The 22386-nt window shown below is 45.7% G+C and overlaps 1 protein-coding gene across 1 annotated transcript in view; it reads right to left on the reverse strand.

Annotated features, from left to right (window-relative positions):
• LOC309564350 (uncharacterized protein) overlaps positions 1–22386 on the reverse strand; it is a 97490-nt gene that overhangs the window by 25404 nt on the left and 49700 nt on the right. The window contains exons 8-14 of the mRNA XM_082268976.1: positions 13977–14105; positions 13758–13883; positions 12254–12359; positions 10246–10341; positions 9437–9534; positions 5978–6080; positions 85–1063 (exon numbers count right to left, since the gene is read on the reverse strand). Of these exons, the coding sequence (XP_082125102.1) occupies positions 85–1063; positions 5978–6080; positions 9437–9534; positions 10246–10341; positions 12254–12359; positions 13758–13883; positions 13977–14105 (1637 nt within the window). The remainder of the gene's footprint in view (positions 1–84; positions 1064–5977; positions 6081–9436; positions 9535–10245; positions 10342–12253; positions 12360–13757; positions 13884–13976; positions 14106–22386) is intronic.

Consider the following 22386-nt stretch of genomic DNA (forward strand, 5'->3'; position numbering starts at 1 on the left):
CTGTTGTAAACCAGGCCCCACGATATGTAGAGAAAATACAGTAGATGTAAGTAACTTGTCTTTGTGATACAAGGACCTCATCACCTGTGGGTTCCTAGATGTGACTTAAGGGTAGATTTGTGCGAAAACCGCTTCCCACATTCCGAACACGAATATGGTTGATCGCCTGTGTGGATTCTCTCGTGGATAATCAGATCCGATTTATTGATGAAACCTCTCCCGCACTCAGAACACGAATACGGGCGTTCACCAGTGTGAACCTTCCTGTGTCTAATAAGATCCGAGCTCTGTGCGAAGCTTCTCCCGCACTCAGCACAAGTATACGGTCGGTCGCCAGTGTGAACTCTATGATGCGTGACGAGGCGGTATCTGTCAGCGAAACATTTCCCACACTCTGAACATGAAAACGGCTTCTCGCCCGTGTGAACCTTCTCATGCGTGTTGAGATAGGATTTCCGGGAAAAACATTTGCCACATTCAGAACACGAGTGCGGCTTCTCCCCAGAGTGAACTTTTTCGTGCGTGTTAAGGTAGTGTTTCCGAGCGAAACTCTTTCCACATTCAAGACATGAATACGGCTTCTCTCCCGTGTGAGTTCTTTGATGGCGGACGATATCCGATTTTTGGACAAAACTTTTTCCGCATTCGGAGCATGAAAACGGTTTGTCACTGTTGTGTCTTGTTTGATGTCTGCGAAGAAGGCATTTCTGCCGGAAACTTTTCCCGCATTCAGAACATGAGAAGGGTTTTTCTGCTGAGTGGGTCCTCTGGTGTTTGATAAGCTTGGCTCTCACTGTAAAGTTCTTCTCACACTCCATACATGAGAATGTTCGATCCCCATCAGCCCTTTTATGATTGCTCAGAGGAGGGGAGTGACTAGGACAATTCTTGGCTTGGGCAGAGGGATCAAATGACAGATCTTCCCCGTGAAGTCCTGAATGAAGGGTTGGGGTAACAACGTCTTCTTCTTCTGAAGACTCAAATGAGACATCATAATCTTCTATTTCGCCATCTGGAGAGATTGCAAGTGGTCTCTCGGTGCTATACCCTCTGTAGCGTCCATCTAGATTAAGAAATAAGGCAGTAAAACAGGAGTAAAGAGAGGCCCGGAGTAAAGGAGAGAAGAGACATGGACGGAGGGCCGGCATGACAGGGGTTAAAGGGGTTTGGGGCAAGGAGGAGTTTTTAGCCCAGTACTATAGTAAATATAAATGTTGGGACATTTAATTGGTGTTTTGGCCAGGAAGGGGTGGAGCTACAGGGAGAGGTCAAGCTAGGGGCCTCAGGAAGTCTTCAGTCGGAGGAAAGCTGAACTGGAGAATATTTCCCACCCTCCCTCCCATTTTCTTGTTTTTTCTGACTTTTGGTTTTGTGGTCCGCTGCCCTTGTTTTTGTTTTAACAGTGGCTTTCTTCTTTTGGGGTGTTTCTTTGTCATGGCAGCAATGGGGGTACAAGGTCCTGGTAGGTTAGTATGGTGCAAACTTCTACTTGGTAGGGACCTGTCTGAGGTACGGCTCCCTGATGGTGCAAATTTATACTTGGTAGGGACCCGCCTGAGGTACGGCTCCCAGATGGTGCAAACTTATACTTGGTAGGGACCCGTCTGGGGTACGGCTCCCAGATGGTGCAAACTTATACTTGGTAGGGACCCGTCTGAGGTACGGCTCCCAGATGGTGCAAACTTATACTTGGTAGGGACCCGTCTGAGGTACGGCTCCCAGATGGTGCAAACTTATACTTGGTAGGGACCCGTCTGGGGTACGGCTCCCAGATGGTGCAAACTTATACTTGGTAGGGACCCGTCTGAGGTACGGCTCCCAGATGGTGCAAACTTATACTTGGTAGGGACCCGTCTGGGGTACGGCTCCCAGATGGTGCAAACCTATACTTGGTAGGGACCCGTCTGAGGTACGGCTCCCAGATGGTGCAAACTTATACTTGGTAGGGACCCGTCTGGGGTACGGCTCCCAGATGGTGCAAACTTATACTTGGTAGGGACCCATCTGAGGTACGGCTCCCAGATGGTGCAAACTTATACTTGGTAGGGACCCGTCTGAGGTACGGCTCCCTGATGGTGCAAACTTATACTTGGTAGGGACCCGTCTGAGGTACGGCTCCCAGATGGTGCAAACTTATACTTGGTAGGGACCCGTCTGGGGTACGGCTCCCAGATGGTGCAAACTTATACTTGGTAGGGACCCGTCTGGGGTACGGCTCCCAGATGGTGCAAACTTCTACTTGGTAGGGACCCGTCTGAGGTACGGCTCCCAGATGGTGCAAACTTATACTTGGTAGGGACCCGCCTGAGGTACGGCTCCCAGATGGTGCAAACTTATACTTGGTAGGGACCTGTCTGAGGTACGGCTCCCAGATGGTGCAAACTTATACTTGGTAGGGACCCCGTCTGAGGTGCGGCTCCCTGATGGTGCAAACTTATACTTGGTAGGGACCCGTCTGGGGTACGGCTCCCAGATGGTGCAAACTTATACTTGGTAGGGACCCGTCTGAGGTACGCCTCCCAGATGGTGCAAACTTATACTTGGTAGGGACCCGTCTGAGGTACGGCTCCCTGATGGTGCAAACTTATACTTGGTAGGGACCCGTCTGAGGTACGCCTCCCAGATGGTGCAAACTTATACTTGGTAGGGACCCGTCTGAGGTACGGCTCCCTGATGGTGCAAACTTATACTTGGTAGGGACCCGTCTGAGGTACGGCTCCCAGATGGTGCAAACTTATACTTGGTAGGGACCTGTCTGAGGTACGGCTCCCTGATGGTGCAAACTTATACTTGGTAGGGACCCGTCTGAGGTACGCCTCCCAGATGGTGCAAACTTATACTTGGTAGGGACCCGTCTGAGGTACGGCTCCCTGATGGTGCAAACTTATACTTGGTAGGGACCCGTCTGGGGTACGGCTCCCAGATGGTGCAAACTTATACTTGGTAGGGACCCGTCTGAGGTACGGCTCCCAGTAGTTGGTATATTGGTACCTGCGACTCGTTGTCTCCAAGCCGGTGCTGTGGCGGCTGGAGGCCTAATTAAGTCGGACGAAGGTACCTCCTTCTTTGATGCCTACCGGGACCTTTGAGGCTCCAGTAAAAAACTGGGTTTAACGTGTTATTTACCTGTTATGTATACAGTTTGCTAATAAAAGGCTGCTATGGCCATTTAACTCCAACCTGTGGTCATGTGGTTATTTATAATGGTGGAGGAGAGTGATGGTCATTGCAGAATGGAGACAAATCGTCTTTAATCCCCTAGTTAAGAGAGTCCCTTTATTTATTTTACATATTTAAAGTAGTGATCAACCGATATCGTTTTTTTGTTGCAGATACCGATTTTCTGGCCATTGAATTTCGGTATCGGCCGTTATGGGCTGATATTTTTGTACATTTAAAACATTTTTTTTTTTTTTTTAATCACTTGACAAGTAACTGGGCAACACAGTTGTGTAGTGGTTAGCACTTTCACCTAGCAGCAAGAGGGTCACTGGTTCAAATCCCAACCACGACACTACCTGCCTGGAGTTTGCATGTTCTCCCTGTGCCTGCGTGGGTTTCCTCCGGATACTCCGGTTTCCTCCCACACTCCAAAGACATGCTGGTAGGTTAATTGGATCCTGTATAAAAAAATTGGCCCTACAGTGTATGTATATGAGTTAGGGACCTTAGATTGTACGCTCCTTGAGGGCAGGGACTGATGTGAATGTACAATGTATATGTAAAGTGCTGCGTAAATTGACAGCGCTAAATAAGTACCTGAAAAAATAATAATAATAATAAGTACTGTTGTGGAGGGATCTGGGGGTCTAAAAGACCCCAAACTCCTCCTCTGCACTTAAAAGCATTCAAAACGCCAAGTTTGGCTGTTTTGAATGCTGTCATTTTTTGGAATCTGGCGCCGAGTACCCAGAAGTGAAGTCATGAATGCGTGATGTCATGAAAGCCAAATGCAGCTTTGATCAGGTCTTCGGCGGCCATGCAGGCTGGTTGCCCAGGTCTCCCGGTGGAACAGGAGACCCAGATGAGCCACTGGCCACTGAGCCATTGCCGATAATCGGTCGATCCCTAATTTTAAGATGGCATTTCTCCATAGCACTTGGCAGAGAATAATGAATTACCATCTCCTTGCATCAAAGGAAATTTGTAGCATGGGGTTCATGTCAACCCTAGCAATAGGGGTAATTTACAAAATTGACTGTTTAGACCCCTTTCCCACTGATGCACTTTTGCTGCACTGTAACGTGCCTTTCCATGGGACAAAAGTGCATCAAAATTATTTCCCTTTAAAGCCTACAAGACTTTTCACATCGCTGCGCTGCAGTTTAAAAAGTCCTGCATGCTGCATCTTTGGTGCACCTTCCATTTAAGTCAAAGGGATTCACACCCAGGGTTCGTTTCTAGGGGCAGAAATTAGCTGGTTGTTAAAGCGGAGTTCCGGCCACAAAATCGACCTAATCGATTTTGTGGCCATCCACTTGCTCTTCTTCACCTGAAAAGGAATTGGATAGTTAGGATTATTTATTTTTTTTTACTTACCTTGTAATTGTAGAAAGAAATACTCACCTATTTTCCACTTCCTCCCTCTGTGGCTGTGGCCCGCGCCGTCACTTCCGGTTTGCAATGATTCCTGGGAGCTGACCGTCATCGCTCCCAGGAATCAATGCGACGGCACCGGCCCCGCTCGTCACTGCTAAACAGTTCTGGGCATGCCCAGAAGCTGTGTAGGAATGTGGCGCCCCACCAGAAGTTACGAGAGGGGCCGGTGCGGCGCATTCTGGGAGAAGAAGACACGGAAGAGGACGCAGAAGAGGATCGCGCCGGCTTCAGCTGCCCACAACAGAGATGGCAACGCTGTAGAAGAAATTTTATAAGTGAGTATTTCTTCTTGCAGGTAAGTGCGAACCGGGACAGATCAGAGGCTAGCCATTGTGGAATGTACTAGCCCTGACTGTCCCGGGGGTATGTTCATTGAAAAAATGTTTTTGTGGCCGGAACTCCGCTTTAAGGAGAGGGCACCTGCCGGCGTCCTTAACAACCTTTGAATAGCTAATGCACATGTCGCCTTCCTAAACAATCAGCAGGGATGAAACAATGTCCCCATCCCCCTCCCCCTCTGCAACGTTTCAGAGTCACGCAGGACCCCTTTGTCAGATTTGTAACGAAGGGGTCCTGCATGACTTCGAAACGTTGCACTTATCCTGATGTGTTGTGATCCCTTTGCAATAAAAAGTTTCTTCGGACTGTTGTGCAAGATCCATGGTGTGCAGGCGAACATGTATGTCTTTCAGTCAGTCATTCTACAAAAATATTAAAAGATATAAAAGTGTACTGTGGGAAAGATAGTTACGTCCTTGGCCTCAGAAGCCGGTATATGCCCCTTCTGGCAGAAATTACTTCTTGTCGGTGATTGGTAAACCTGCCTAGCAGTCTCTTGCTCCCCACTGGCAAAATCTTTGACTGCTCCCTCCTGCAAAATTCCTTCAGTTGCAAAATGTTTGTCTGTTTTCTTGAATGAGCTGCCCGTTTCATACCCCGCAACATTTCAATGGGATTCATATCAGGGTTTTAACTAGGCCAGTCCATTACCCTCCATGTGCAGAGCAATCTGGAGCATGCAGCTCCAGCTGTACTGTTCTGCACTGTGTCTGTCACAAACATGGCATAGAACAAATTGCTCCTAATTAACATGGTGCAGATTTTGTTAAATTAGAAGCATCTGCTGTATGCATTCCCTAACGAAGAGTGGTGCAGGAATATAGCCTGTATCACTCTTTGTTATTCTCCCCCTCCCATGCTGTGCAGGAATGGTGCAGTGCTTTTATTAGTGTCTAATATATTGATGGCTTCTGACTCCCCCACTGAGCACATACTGTCCCCCCATTTCTGTCTACTGACAGAGGAGGGGGGAGAAGAGGAGATTGTTGTAGTGACTGAACAAGGAGAATCTGGGACTCTTCTCTGGAATATTACTCACCTGTGCTGATCTCTGGAGGGATTTCATTCTCATTACAAAGCTCATCATCCCCATCTGTCTCTTCATCTTCCATTTTTATTTCTACTTTAATCACCTTTTCATCCTGAGTAGTACAAAATAATGCAAACAAAAAAAAGACACTATGACTTAAGAACTCGGAGCTGTGAATTTACAAGCTGATTCGGCACTGTGACTGGAAGAAGTAGGACATGGTAAGAATAGGGACAATGGGCTTGGGGTAGAGTCACCCTTCTCTTAAAACCCAAAATTTTTGGACTGTCACTTGCCCACTCATTTTCACCACCCAAGACTTTTAGGCTCCCCGCACATGCACTGTAAAGTACATTTTCCAGTTATTTCCCTTTTCTGTTACTCTCATTAAATGAGAAGTATGGGATAGGATAAATAGTTAACAGATTTGACTATAATCATGATTCAGATGTTATTTCTTTCCTCTCTCCTTTTGTTTTTCCAGCAAGGGGACTTTATCTGTCATGTAGGTCCCAGTAACGATCCCTTTGCTATATGAAAGTTTAGAGGGGGCAGTTACAACTGCAGCAGTCCACCCCCTCTTTCTGTCCTGCCTCCATTTGGGGGGATGTGGTCATGTTTAGTGAACAGGCACACGCCTGAACAGTAAACCATTCCAGCCACTGTGCTATTCCTCTGTCTAAACGTGGAAAGTGGAAAATACATAAGTGGTATAACATGGCTGAATCTAGGGGGAGATATTGGGGAGGGCTGTGCCCCCCCCCCCAAGTTGTGCCTCTCACCCTCCGTGGATGCTGTGACAGTTGAGCCCCTTCTCACATCCTCATACTGCACAGAGAGCTCCTCTCTCCCTCTTACAAACAGCCTCTTTCTGCACACTGTGTAGCTGCCTGCTGCACTGCAGTTCTGACCTGTGAAGTTCCCAGATAAGAGTGGCTGTGCAGCATATCATCCAGCTACACAGTGTGCAGATAGAGGCTGTCTGTAAGAGAATCAATCTTAGCTGTTTGTGAGGAGAAGGGAGGGGGAGAAGAGTTGTGCTGTGTGAAGTCTTGGGAGCAGTGGCGGCTGGTCAATGTGGGGCGCAGGGGCGCCACCCCCCCAAAGCAAAAAAAAAAAAAAAAGAAGGTGTTCCCGGGGCGCCGGCCAACACTGCTGCTATGGAGAGGGGTGGGAGTTTTGCTGTCATGTGCTTTGTTTTGTTTAGCTTGATTGGTGGCCCCTGAGGGGGGCACACTGTGGTCACTCTAGATTGAAGGGGGCACGCTGTGGTCACTCTAGATTGAAGGGGGCATGCTGTGGTCACTCTACATTGAAGGGGGCACGCTGTGGTCACTCTACATTGAAGGGGGCACGCTGTGGTCACTCTACATTGATGGGGGCATGCTGTGGTCACTCTACATTGAAGGGGGCACGCTGTGGGCACTCTACATTGAAAGGGGCACCCTGTGGTCACTCTAAATTGATGGGGGCACTCTGTGGTCACTCTACATTGAAAGGGGCACGCTCTGGTCACTCTACATTGAAGGGGGCACGCTTTGGTCACTCTACATTGAAGGGGGCACGCTGTGGTCACTCTACATTGAAGGGGGCACGCTGTGGTCACTCTACATGGAAGGGGGCACGCTGTGGTCACTCTACATTGAAGGGGGCATGCTGTGGTCACTCTACATTGAAGGGGGCACGCTGTGGTCACTCTACATTGAAGGGGGCATGCTGTGGTCCCTCTACATTGAAGGGGGCACCCTGTGGTCACGCTACATTGATGGGGGCACACTGTGGTCACTCTACATTGAAAGGGGCACGCTGTGGTCACTCTACATTGAAGGGGGCACGCTTTGGTCACTCTACATTGAAGGGAGCACGCTGTGTTCACTCTACATTGATGGGGGCACGCTGTGGACACTCTACATTGAAGGGGGCACGCTGTGGGCACTCTACATTGAAGGGGGCACGCTGTGGTCACTCTACATTGAAGGGGGCACCCTGTGGTCACTCTACATTGATGGGGGCACGCTGTGGTCACTCTACATTGAAGGGGGCACACTGTGGTCACTCTACATTGAAAAGGGCACGCTGTGGTCACTCTACATTGAAGGGGGCACGCTGTGGTCACTCTACATTGAAGGGAGCACGCTGTGGTCACTCTACATTGAAGGGGGCACGCTGTGGGCACTCTACATTGAAGGGGGCACCCTGTGGTCACTCTACATTGATGGGGGCACGATGTGGTCACTCTACATTGAAGGGGGCACGCTGTGGTCACTCTACATTGAAGGGGGCACGCTGTGGTCACTTTACATTGAAGGGGGCACGCTGTGGTCACTCTACATTGAAGGGGGCACGCTGTGGTCACTCTACATTGATGGGGACACGCTGTGGTCACTCTACATTGATGGGGGCACGCTGTGGTCACGCTTTGGTCACTTTACATTGATGGGGGCACTCTGTGGTCACTCTACATTGATGGGGGCACTGCTCACTGGTCACTCTGCATTGATGGGGGCACACTGTACCTTGATTACTGAAGGCCCCTTTCACACTTGTGTGACCTCAAAGTCACGCTATTTTTTAGCGCGAAGCAATGCCTATTACATTTTTCTGTTTGCGCCCCCCCCCCAAAAATTTGGAGCACCAGCCGCCACTGTTTGGGAGCCAGCAGAAAGTCCAGAGCCAACATCAAACAGAGGAGAAGCCAAATGGGTGGATCCCAACAAGATAGTCAATATAAGAATCCAGAGAAGATTGTGGCCCATCCCACAGGTATTTGCCTTGATTTTACCAGTAAGGGTGCACTTCTCAGAGGGATGGAAAGATTTTTATGTACTACCTAAGTAGCTCACAAGCTATGTAGGATGAAACTAAAAATATAAGCCCATACTTCTTTTTTAATCAATGTTATGGCAGCTCCTGGAGCTCAGCCATAAGGTCAGGAAAGGTCAGGTCCTAGCAACAGTGAAACTACAATAACAGAACCCTTAGAGCCCATTCAGACTAGCGCGACACGACTCTGCACGACTTGGGGAGGCGACTTGTCAGTCCCGTGCACCACGACTTTGGAGCGACTTGCAGGGACTTCACATAATGGAAGTCTATGCAAGTCGCTCCGAGGTCGCCCCAAAGTAGTATAGTACATGACCCTTTTTCTAAGTCGGAGCGATTATAATAAAAAGTTTATTTTATATAAATTATGTGTTGTTATATATCATGAGTACGATACCAAGAAAGTCCCCACACAGCCCACATCTACCAATCCCCTATAGGGGTGTCTGGTAATACAAATAACAGTGAAACTACTGTAAATGAGAGAGGTGCAAAGAGACTTTTCTGGCTAACAAATGTAATAGCAGGCATTTTGATGACATACAGGGTCTCTGCTGAAAAACTAGAATTCTGCAGTTCTATTTTTGTACCGTCTTTGTCAATACACTCAGTACGTTATTTTTCCAGATCCTCCGTTTCACGTACTTCATAATCTTGGAGGATCTTGTGATCTTCTTGTGTGGAATCCCCATAATAAAGAGAAGAAGGACATCTCTCTGGGATACTGCTGTTACTGGTTCCATCTTTAGGAAAAATATATACAACAAAATTATAGTAGGTTTACTTTAAAGAGTGTATTTGAGAGTTGAGATGAAACATACATGCACAAGCAGTAAGAAGAAATTATAGCTACAATGTGATATTTTCTAAGTAGAATGAGGCCTCCTATCCATGTGTACCCTGAAGTACAGGTCAACCATGGCAGCCAAGAGTTGCCATAAAGAAATTCATGTTGTGTCATATTATAGTTCATATTCCTATCACACACCTTCCTGGTTTGTAGGCTCGTGTGTACTGGGTGCTGAAGTGATCACCAGTTGGCAACTGGATTGGTTACATGTAGATACATATTCGCGAGCACACCAAGGATCTTGCAAAAGCAGTCCAAAAAACTTTATTCAAGATACGATCACATCAGAAAAATATAGTGCAACGTTTCGGAGCCGCGCAGGACCCCTTTGTCAGGCATGTGATGACGAAGGGGTCCTACGCGGCTCCGAAACGTTGCACTATATTTTTCTGATGTGATCGTATCTTGAATAAAGTTTTTTGGACTGCTTTTGCAAGATCCTTGGTGTGCTGGCGAATATGTATCTACATGTTGTGTCATATGACATAGGTTTGATACATTTCAGACTGGTCCTGAAAACTGATACATAAATCCGGGATTATTTATTGTTAAAAATGGGAAATTGGGGAAAATGGAAAGACAGATTTAAGCATTCACTGCTCACCTGTGCTGATGTCTATAGGGATCTTCTCTTCTTTGATCCTCACATGTTCTTCTTCCTCCTCCTTAGCTTTGACATCTCTCGGAGTGTCTCTGGGGTCTGTGAATAGAGATAAGAGAGAAGCCCCCTGTACTAAGATGTATGAGAGACCCCAGAGAGTGTGTGTGGGGGAGACTGGTCACGTCTCTTGGCTGGTAACACACAATGACATGATGTGAGGAGGAGAGCCGGAGTCTGATAGAGGCTGATGGCTCCTGATTCCCCCACTGGGCACATACTGTCCCCCCATTACTGTCTACTGGCAGAAGAAGGGGGAGAAGAAGAGAAGAGAAGAACATCTCCCTGAAGAAGTCAGTGGGCGGATGTGACGTAACGCGTAGGGCCAGCACCGGAAGTGATGTTCTGTATGCGGAAGTAAGGTCCGCGATTCCCTGTATTCAATTGAATGCGCAGATACCACGTTTGTTTGTAAGTGTTTTTCGATTTACTTTAATAAAACACATTTTTATGGCAATACTGCACTATGTGAGCACTTTCCTTTGAGATTCGTGGGATCCTTTGAGGACGTATACCCCGATCTAGTCAGTTAAGGCTGAACACCATCTCCTGAGCATACAGCAAGGAAAGAGAGGAGAGGATTACTATATGTTTACAACAAAAAGGTGCAACACTTTATAATCTAAGGTGAGCAGTTAGCACACCCTGAGGGGTGATAGGCGCAGAGAATCACCCCGTTTGTCCACACGGTGTAAGGTGGAGATTCAACACTTGGAATAAGAAGATTTGTCTATTTTATTTATTTTTGAATTTGGGACAATTTAAGCACTTTAAAAGAATTGAAAGCACTGGATGCTGAGAGAATATCACCCACTTATGTATAGATGGAGCACTGAGCACTTTATTGTCACATGAATTAAGAATATTTAGTATATGTATTATTGTATTATATAATTTCATATTTATTTTCACAGCACCTGTGCACTTTATAGATATATGCACAAGCAGTGTGTTTTATACATTTAATGTGTTTATTGAATATTTTATGGATACACTGAACACTAGATGATTTTACTTGATTTAAACACCACCACATATTATTGAATATTGATTTAACAGCGTTTTTATTTAATTTATTTATTTAATATCCAATATTAACCTACACCACCCCCCTGAAGCGCGATACCCCTTCCCCCTCTATTTATCTCCAAGATACGTCCCTTCCTAACCAATGATACCACAAAGCTTCTAATCCACTCCCTGGTCATTTCTCGTCTTGATTACTGCAACTCCATTCTCATTGCCTTACCTTAAAAAAGACTATCCCTCCTTCAGTCCATCATGAACGCTGCTGCCAGGCTCATCCACCTTGCAAACCGCTCTGTGTCTGCTACCCCTCTTTGCCAATCCCTCCATTGGCTGCCACTCAACCAACGAATTAAATTCAAGTTACTAACCATAACTTACAAAGCCATCCATAACTTGGCCCCCAGCTACAGCACTAACCAGGTCTCAAAATACCAACCAACTCGTTCTCTTCGTTCCTCCCAAGACCTCCTGCTCTCTAGGTCCCTTGTAACCTTTTCCCATGCTCCCCTCCAGGACTTCTCCCGAGCCTCTCCCATCCTCTGGAATGCTCTACCCCCATCTGTCCGACTATCTCCTACTTTGTCTACTTTCAAAACGATCCCTGAAAACACATCTCTTCAATGAAACCTATCTGGCAACCACCTAACAACTGTATTTTTATTTTCTCCATCAACCCAATCCCCCACAGTTATTACCTCTTGTATCTCTTGACCCTCCCTCTTAGATTGTAAGCTCCAACGAGCAGGGCCCTCTGATTCCTACTGTATTAAAGTGTATTGTATTTGTACTGTCTACCCTCAAGTTGTAAAGAGCTGCGTAAACTGTCGGCGCTATATAAATACTATATAATAATAATAATAATTGTTGCAGTGACTGAACAAGGAGAATCTGGGACTCTTCTCTGGATTTAGTGTTTATTACTCACCTGTGCTGATCTCTGGAGGGATTTCCTCCTCCTTACAAAGCTCATCATCCCCATCTGTCTCTTCTTCATCTTCCATTTTTACTTCTACTTTAATCACCTTGTAATCCTGAGTAGCACAAAATAATACAAACAAAAAAAGACACTAGAACTTAAGAACGCAGAGCTATGAATTTACAAGCTGATTCGGCACTGTGACTGGAAGAAGTAGGACATGGTAAGAATAGGGACATTGGGCTTGGGGTAGAGTCACCCTTCTCCTAAAACCCAAAATTTTTAGAGTGTCACTTGTCCCATCATTTTCTCCACCCACGACTGTAAAGTACATTATCCAGCTACTTCCCTTTTCTGTTACTCTCATTAAGGAGAAGTACGGGATAGGCTAAATAGTTAACAGATTTTACTACAATCATGATTGAGATGTTATTTCTTTCCTCTCTCCTTTTGTTTTTCCAGCAAGGGCAGTGCTGTATTTTGGCCTAGGCCGACAAGGCCCAGGCCTAGGGTGGCACTTTGCCGGGGGGGGGGGGGCGTCAAAAAAGCCCCCCTCCACCTTAGACTCTATTGGCCACTAGTTGCTAGAGCTGGCTTTCTCACCTACCCTCTCTCTCTTTTTTCTCTCTCTCTCTCACTCCCTCTCTCATCCCCCCTCTCTCTCTCTCATCCCCCCTCTCTCTCTCCCTCACATCTCCTCTCTCTCTCATCCCCCATCTCTCTCTCTCATCCCCCCTCTCTCTCTCATCTCCATTCTCTCTCTCAGCCCCCCTCTCTCTCTCATCCCTTCTTTCTCTCTCTCTCATCCCCCCTCTCTCTCTCATCCCCCCTCTCTCTCTCCCTCACATCTCCTCTCTCTCTCATCCCCCCATCTCTCTCTCTCATCCCCCCTCTCTCTCTCATCTCCATTCTCTCTCTCTCAGCCCCCCTCTCTCTCTCATCCCTTCTTTCTCTCTCTCTCATCCCCCCTCTCTCTCTCCCTCACATCTCCTCTCTCTCTCTCTCATCCCCCCATCTCTCTCTCTTATCCCCCCTCTCTCTCTCATCTCCATTCTCTCTCTCTCTCAGCCCCCCTCTCTCTCTCATCCCTTCTTTCTCTCTCTCTCTCATCCCCCCTCTCTCTCTCCCTCACATCTCCCCTCTCTCTCTCTCATCCCCCCTCTCTCTCATCTCCCTTCTCTCTCTCTCTCTCTCTCTCAGCCCCCTCTCTCATTCCCCCTCTCTCTCATCCTCCCTCTCTCTCGGTCTCTAATCCCTTCTCTCTCACCACCCTCTCTCTCTCACCTGCCCTCTGTCTCTCATCCTCTCTCTCTCTCCCTCCCTCACCCACCCCCCTCTCTCTCTCCCGTCCCCCCTCTCGTGAGATCTCAGGGGTTCATGCTGGGACTTGTAGTCCTTCAATTTTGGAGGAAGTCACATCCTTTACAAATGAAAGAGTGGGGTACATTTACGTAGGAGGGGGAGGGGGGCGCCCAATTTTAGTCTTGCCTAGGGCAGCACAAAACTAAAATACACCACTGAGCAAGGGGACTTTATCTGGCATGTAGGTCCCAGTTTCCTCCTCCTTACATGGATCATCTCCCCTCACGTACGGCTCTTCTGCTTCCTCTTTAACTTCAACTTTGATTACATATTCATTCTTATAAATACAATACATACATTATATTTATTATGTGAGATCCACTAAGCAAATGTATATAATTTATTCAAAGTATTGCTTAGTCCCTCCCACCTGATCCTCCTGAGGGATCTCCTGATGTTCCTGTGTGGAGTCCCGGGAATACAGAGGACGGGGACATCTCTCTGGGGGATTTCTGTTACTGGATCCATCTGTAGGAAACACACACACTGACTGAATACATTGTTTCTATGTCTTTATATCAGAGGATGGGTGTATCTTCTAGGGCAGTGGTTCTTAACCTTGGTTCGATCGAACCCCAGGGGTTCGGTGAGTCAGTCTCGCGGGTTCGGCAGAGGTCAAGACACACACCCGACTCATATGATTCGTGATGATATGCCCCGCTCATTGGCTGCAGGTAATCACGCAACATCGCTTGGCCTATCTGTGCTGCAGGGAATTTGGCGCGCCCAGTAGTCGAATTGTAACTGTCGTGATGGTACGTCGTGTGATTTCTTTCTTAATATTAATCCCTTCATACTAACTATGTCGAGCAAACAAAGAATGTGGTCGGACGAATATGTTCAATATGGATTCACATGTATAACGGAACGTGATGGGAGTCAGCATCCTAACTGCATGATTTGCAATGCCAAGTTGAGCAATTCTAGTGTAGCACCGGCAAAACTAAGAGAACACTTCCTTAAGCTGCATGGAGATGGAAAATACAAGAACACAACGCTCGTTGAATTTAAGGAGAGGAGAGCCAGATTCGATGAAAAGGCTAGTCTGCCTGTTCTCGGCTTTGTACCCATCAACAAACCGATCCTCATAGCATCGTACGAAGTTGCTTACCTGATCGCAAAGCAGGGCAAACCACACACCATTGGTGAAACACTCTTAATGGTTTTGTTCTTTAATGGTTTTGTTCATTTTGTGCATCTATGTATAAATATATACCTATGTTTTGAATTTGAAAAAATCATATTCTATTTTTCCAATTAAGAAGGGTTCGGTGAATGCACATATGAAACTGGTGGGGTTCAGTACCTCCAACAAGGTTAAGAACCACTGTTCTAGGGGGATCCTCAATACTCTTCTCTCCTTTACAAGAAATTAAAGTCTCTTCTTACCCGGTGATGTGAGGGGCGGCCGGATCTCCATCATGACGACATTGAAGAGATCCTTGTGTCCTTCTATATACTCCCACTTCCTAAGCTGTTCTTGGAATACATTTTTGTAAAGGTTACGTTGCATTAAATAATAAAATCACATTTTCAAATACATGAGAGCCACAGTGCTATATCAAGGGACCTCTGTAAAGCGTGATCTTTAGCACTAAAGATTTAAAGCAATGCATAAACTGAGAGCCGGGAGGCAGATCCCTTCTCCTTAAAGACTCTGACTCCAATCAAACTAGCAATTAGGGGCAGATAACAAATTCTTATGGGAGACAGAACTGGGTTTATGCAAACGGCAGTGGACAGGAAGCCCTATACTGTAATTCCCAAAAGTGTGTGTCTCTAGGAACAATGGGAACTATGGGAAGGATGGGAAGTACTCCCTTGCTAAAGAAGCTGAGGGTAAAGGTGATGGACTGGCCAAGCTTGTCTCCAGCCCTAAACCCTATTGAGCATCTGTGGGGCATCCTCAAATGGAAGGTGGAGGAGCGCAAGGTCTCTAACATCCACCAGCTCCGTGATGTTGTCATGGAGGAGGACTCCAGTGGACACCTGTGAAACTCTTGTGAATTCCGCGCCCATTCCGCGGTATTTGGGTGATCAAATACCACCAAAAGAAAGCTCTATTGGTGGAAAAAAAAAGGACATCAATTTTATTTAGGTACACGACCGCGCAATTTTCCGTTAAAGTAACGCAGTGCCGAATCGCAAAAAATGGCCTGGTCATTAAGGGGGCAAATCCTTCCGGTCCAGAACTGGTTAGTAAATGTTAATAATGGTATTGAACTCGGTCGGTGTGCCTTTCTCTTGTTTTCATTGTTTTGTAGCGTATTTGGATGCCCACGGTCCTGAGACCCTTGGCTTTGGCAACAAGGATTAGACACACTCTTTACCCTCAAGCATAATACTTAAGCGCAGGAGAACAGCTTTCTTGGACCCACACCACCTAGCCTTTAACCACTTGCCAACCGCCTGACCATATACGGCGGCGGTCAGCCCCTCCCAGACAAAGTGACGTACCGGTACGTCACTAACCTGGGAGCGAATAGGGGGCGAGCACGCACCGCCGGAGGTGCGCTCCCGCCCCCGCTCGTACCCGAAGAAGCCGGCGTGTGTGACCGGCGGACCCGATGTCCGCCGGTCACTCGCAATCATCGGTGCAGAGGGAGAAAGGCAGGCGGCTAATGTAAACAAAGCCGCCTGTCATTCTCTCCTGTGTAAAAGCACAGATCACTCGGTCCTGCTATGTAGGACCGTTGATCTGTGCTGTTACACACAAAGCCACATCCAATCACAGTAAGAAACACGCCCCTAGGGACACACTTAACCCCTCCCTCTCCAATAAAGTTAACCCCTTCCCTCCCAGTGTCATTTTTACAGTAACAGTGCATATGTATAGCACTGATTACTGTAGTAATGTCACTGGTACCCCCAAAAGTGTCAAAAATGTCAGTCAAGGGTCCGATCTGTCTGCCGCAATGTTGCAGTCCCGCAAAAAATCGCAGATCGCCGCCATTACTCGTTAAAAAAAAAAAACAATAAAAATGACAAAAATCTTTCCCTGTAGTTAGTAAACGCAATAACTTTTGCGCAAACCAATCAAAATATGCTTTTTGCGATTTTGTTTTACCAAACATATGTAGCAGAAAACAAATTGGCCTAAAATGTTAAAAAATTTAGATTTTTACATTTTTTTGGGGAATTTCATATAAAAAAATGTGAAAAATATTGTTATTTTTGCAAAATTGTCGCTCCTTTTTTGTTTACAGCGCATGATCAAAAAATCGCACAGGTGATCAAATACCACCAAAAGAAAGCTCTGTTTGTGGGAAAAAAATGACGTCAAATTCGTTTAGGTACAGCATCGCACGACCGCGCAATTGTCCGTTAAAGTCACGCAGTGCCGAATCGCAAAATAGCCCCTGGTCAGGAAGGGGGTAAAATCTTCCGGGGCTTAAGTAGTTAATAAATGTTTATGATGGTTTTGCACTAGGTCATGTGCCCTTCTCTTGTCCGCCGGGCACTCGCGATCGTCCGTTACACCCGAAGAAAGGCAGGCGGCTAATGTAAACAAAGCCGCCTGTCATTCTTCCCTGTGTAAGAATGGAGATCAGACAGTTCTACTATGTAGAACCGTTGATCTCTGTTCTTACACTAGTAGCCACAGCCAATCACAGTTAGAAGCACGCCCCTAGGACACATTTAACCCCTCCCTCTCCAATACAGTTAACTCCTTCACTGCCAGTGTCATTTTTACAGTAACAGTACATATATATAGCACTGATTACAGCAGTAATGTCACTGGTACCCCCAAAAGTGTCAAAAATGTCAGTCAAGGGTCCGATCTGTCCGCCGCAATGTCGCAGTCCTGCAAAAAAAAAAATCCCAGATCGCCGCCATTCCTCGTTAAAAAAAAAAAAAAAAAAACAACAAAAATTACAAAAATCTTTCCCTCAGTTAGTAAACGCAATAACTTTTGCGCAAACCAATCAAAATACGCTTTTTGCGATTTTTTTTTTTACCAAACATATGTAGCATAATACAAATTGGCCTAAAATGTTAAAAAAATTTTGATTTTTACATTTTTTTGGGGGGAATTTTATATAAAAAAATGTGAAAAATATTGTTATTTTTGCAAAATTTACGCTCTTTTTTTGTTTATAGCGCATGATCAAAAAATCGCACAGGTGATCAAATACCACCAAAAGAAAGCTCTGTTTGTGGGGAAAAAAAGGACGTTGTTTAGGTACAGCATCGCAAGACCGCGCAATTGTCCGTTAAAGTCACGCAGTGCCGAATCGCAAAATAGGCCCCTGGTCAGGAAGGGGGTAAAATCTTCCGGGGCTTAAGGCTCCGTTCACATGTAGGCGTTTTGGGGCGTTTTTGGGGAGTTTTTCTGCTCTAGGATCAGCTCTCAAAACGCCCAACAAGACAAATCCTATTCATTTGAATGGCCCCTGTTCACATCTGAGCGTTTTGACGCTGTGAGCAAAACGTCCAACGCTCAAAAAAGTACATGAGCTTTTTTTTGGGCAGATTACAGGCGTTTTCCATTGGTCTCTATTTAATCTAAAAACGCCTGCACAAAAAAAGCCTTTAAAACGCGGTAAAAAACGCATGAAAACGCTACGCTCAGGTGTGAATGTAGCCTAAGTGGTAAAATAAAGGTGTCCTCATGTAATAAATATACACTACCAATCTCGTAAATAATAAATATATAAAAAAGAATAACACTAGTGTATCTCTACGCGTTTCGTCAATGTGACATCATCAAGAGCAGGCTGCGTCAGCGCTCTCAGTCTATCTGGAAAGCGGAGAAATCGCTTTACCTAGATTGCCTGTATTTGATTTTGCTACTGTGAGTACGATTTTAATAAACCTTTTTTGGATTTTAAAACGTTTGGAGATTATCAAGGACTTTTTACATAGGTCCTTTTATATATTTTATATAAAAAATTGTATATATTTTATATAAAAAATTGTATATATTTTTTATATATATATATATATATATATATATATTGTGACAGGAAGTCAGCTAAATCTGGGAATGTAGTCACAGGAAGGAGATACATTTCCACCTGATTGAGAAGTCCATTAATTAATTTAGGGTGTTGGCTACAGAGCTAGCCAGCAGGAAGTTGAAAGGCCTTCACCTGTTCAGAATGAGGGAGTTAAGGCTCTATAATTTGTTCAGAGAAATTCCTGTTGTTTGCTGCCTCCAGAAGCTGCATCCTGAAGCCATGTGGGCTGGGAGCAGGAGGACAGTCAGCGTGTGCCTCCCGACAGGATGTGTGGGCCTGGGAGAAGACCCCCCGGAGTGATGTGTGCCCGGGACGGTAACCAAGGGTGAATACGTCTCAAAGGTGAGAAGACGAAGTGTTTCTGTGTGAAAGAAACAAAAGGACTGTGTTGCCCTGTGAAACTATTATAAAAGGACTATTGAGTGTCCACTGTAGGACAAGGAAGTCTGCCCGACGGTAGGTTGGAGACAGACACTTAGGCAGGTTCCAGTTGTGAGAAGGTAGCCGCCCACAGAGGCAAGGATTTATTTTCTGTTTTATTTTATTTTGGATGTTTTGCTGCATACAGCCTGGTGAAGAAAACACCATTTAATAAACCACACTGTTTGTTTGCAAGCACTTGTCGGCTACCTCTCTGGGAAAAAACACCCCCCAAGGGGTCATCCACACCCGCCACCGAGCTAATCCCTCACATATGGTGGAGGATGCGGGCATAAGCAGAGATCCCTGCAATGGAGTGCATATGTTTGATGAACTTTATCTGGTGCATGAGATTGCACAATCTATGTGTGCAGGAGAGAAGATCCTGACAGAAAAAAAAAAGTGTTTTAAAGAGACAGCGGTCTCAAAATTATTTGATGAACTTTGTTGTGTCTGGTGCAAGTGACTGCACAAACTGTGTGTGCAGGAAAAGAGATCTTGCAAGAGAGAGAGAAAAACTACATGTGTTGAAGAGACAGTGGTCTGAAAAGTGTTTGCTGGACTGTGAAAAATTTGTTTGTGGAGTTATTGAAGATGGGGCGGTCCAAACGCCTGAAAAATGCAAAGATAGATGAAATGAGAGACCGGATTCTATGGATGGAGGGGATGTTGCCGTCTGAACCAGCCCCATCCATGCCTAAAGAGAGTCTACTAAAGAGGAAGGTTGTTGTCCCTAGCAACACTGATGAAACTGCTATGGAGACGCAGTGTGCTCAGATGAAAAGTAAACTCAAAATGGAGGAGATGTTGAAACATCTGATTATATCAAATGCAGCTCAACAGCAGGCAAATGCGGATTTTCAGCAGAGCTTTGCAGCTCAACAAAAGGCTCATCAAGAGAGCATGGCAGGCTGGAAACAGAGACGCCAGCAGCCAATGGAGGCCATCGGTATGGAGGAAACCGAGTATGTGTGCAGGGCTGAGTTGGATGCCTTGCAACGGAAAATGGAAGAAAAGGAACAAGCCTTGGAATTGCTTAAAATGGAGCATAGAAACTTGCAGGAAATGAATGAACTACTCAAGTCTCATGTGTTACAGTGGGAAGAATCCACTGCTCTTCTTTTGGTCGAGTTGCAAAAACGCAGAGAGACTATAATGGAGAAAGATACCATCCTCATGGAAAAGGAAAGTGAAATTCAGACTTTGCAGAAGCAAAGTATGGCTGATATGTTGGAGTTGCGTAATCAGCTGGAAAAAAGTCTTCAGTCTTTGGGAGCTACAAAAATAGACCTGCAGGAGTCGCAGGAACAGAATGTCGCTCTGAAAACGACATTGTCTCTCAGCGACAACGAGAAAAGTGAAAGAGAGGCTAAATTACTGAGTACTGTGTATGAGCTCACCACTTTGAGCAATGTGGTAGATGAATGGCGTGCGGACTGTGAAAGTTGGAAAGGGGAAGCCCAACGTGTCCAGCAGCAGTTAAAGGAGAAAGAAGCCTGTGTGGCAGAATTACATTCTTATTCCCAGATGCTAGCCAATGAGGTGAAGGCTCTTATGCAGGGAAAAGGAGATTGTGAACATAAGAGGGAAAAAGTAGAGGCACAGCTTCTGGAATCGCAAGTCAAGGTGTCAGAAGGTGACCGATTGTGTGCTAAGCTGTCAGAGAAGGCAAACCGACTGCAGGTTGAGTTGGACAATGTTACAAATCAGCTTTCTCAAGCAGACAGAAAATCTAGAGAAATTGCGGAAGATTTTTCTATCTTGGAATCGCAGCTGCAAGACACGCAGGAACTCTTACAGGAAGAGAGGTGTCAAAGGCTGAGTTTTAGCACAAAGCTCAAACAAATGGAAGATGAGAAAAATGGCTTCCTGGAACAATTAAAAGAGGAGGCGGAAGCAAAGAAAAACCTATCAGAGCAAGTCGCAACATTGCAAGCTCAGATAGCGGATATGAAAAAACGCATGGAAGAAAGCGTTGGTTCATTACAGTGTGTTGAAGATGTGAAAAAGAAGTTTGTTCAGATGCTTGGTGAAGAGAAGACTGTGTCTGCAAAATATGCAGAAGAACGCGCACGTGCAGAAACGGAGGTGCGTGATAACGAGAGCAAAGCCCTGTTCTTGGCTCGCTCTTTGGAGGAAGCTCTAGAGTGTAAGGCTGAACTAGAAAGTGTTAAACAGCTGCGTACAGAAATGGAAGAATTGGTCAGCTCCAAGGATGATGTTGTGAAAAGCGTTCAGGAGCTAGAAAAGTCTAAGCGAGCCTTAGAACAGCAACTAGAAGAGATGAAGATTCCGTTGCAGGAACTGGAAGAGGAATTCCAGGCAACAGAGGATCTGTCCCAAAGAGGGGATAGTGTGCCTGATGCAGTTTTTAAAAGGATCAGTGTTTTGGGGTCTGTCCTGAGTGAGCCTCAGAAATGTGACGACATGTGGCTTGAATCACCCCTTTGGAATAAACCGTTCCTTCAAAAACTTCAAGCATTGGAAAATGTATCATTAGAACTTCAGCAAACAAAGGAGCTGAGTAAGAAATGTGGTGATTTCTCAGTTCAGGCTGAAAACCTAGTGGAGAAAACTAAGGCTGTTGGTGAAAACGTGAAGCAAATGAATAAGTGCCTTTCAGGGAGTGTTTCCAAAATGGAACTGGTGAAAGACGGGTGGCAGAAGTTTGATCGTGATCTTGAGATGCATTCCATGTGGAATTCAGATAGAGAAAAAGAACTAGGTGACCTTGAGCGGTCAAATAGTTCAGCAGAAAGTGCATTGAAGAAACCTGTAAAAGAATGTGTTGCAGTTCCATGCTTCTTCACTGATGCAGAGAGGAGGTCTATAATGGATACCACCCAGATCGCTGGGTTCAACTGTGTTGTTGCCTTTGACCCCTATGTTGGTGGAAGGAAAGTTGATGATGTTCTGGTTGGCTTCTTCTGTGAAGAGTTTGGCAAGAAATATAAACTGAATATCAAATCAAATAGTAGGCCTTTACTGCGACTCGCTCAGGAGGGCGAAAAGTTTAAGAAGTTGATGAGTGCAAATGCTTCAGATCTGCCTATGAATATGAAATGTTTGGTGAATGATATTGATATCTCTGGGAAAAGGAACAGGGGTCACTTTGAAGAAATGTGTGACAGCCTGTTGTCTCAATTGGAAAATCCTCTGCACAGCATCTTAGAGCAAGCAAAGCTCAAGAAGGAAGATCATTCCCTTTTACAACAAAAAGTCAATGATTGTGTACAGATGTATGGAGAGGCAACTCAAGTCACAGAGGGATGTCAAGAGTCCCTACTTGGAACAAAGCTTAGTGAAGCAAAGGTTCTCAAAGTTTTGTGGAAAACATTTATGGATTGCAGAGAGAGGCGTCTTAAGAATGTTGAAGACATTAAGACTAGCCCAATTGAG

Source organism: Pelophylax lessonae (assembly GCF_965119305.1).
Source record: "Pelophylax lessonae genome assembly, chromosome: 9".
NCBI classification, from domain to species: domain Eukaryota; kingdom Metazoa; phylum Chordata; class Amphibia; order Anura; family Ranidae; genus Pelophylax; species Pelophylax lessonae.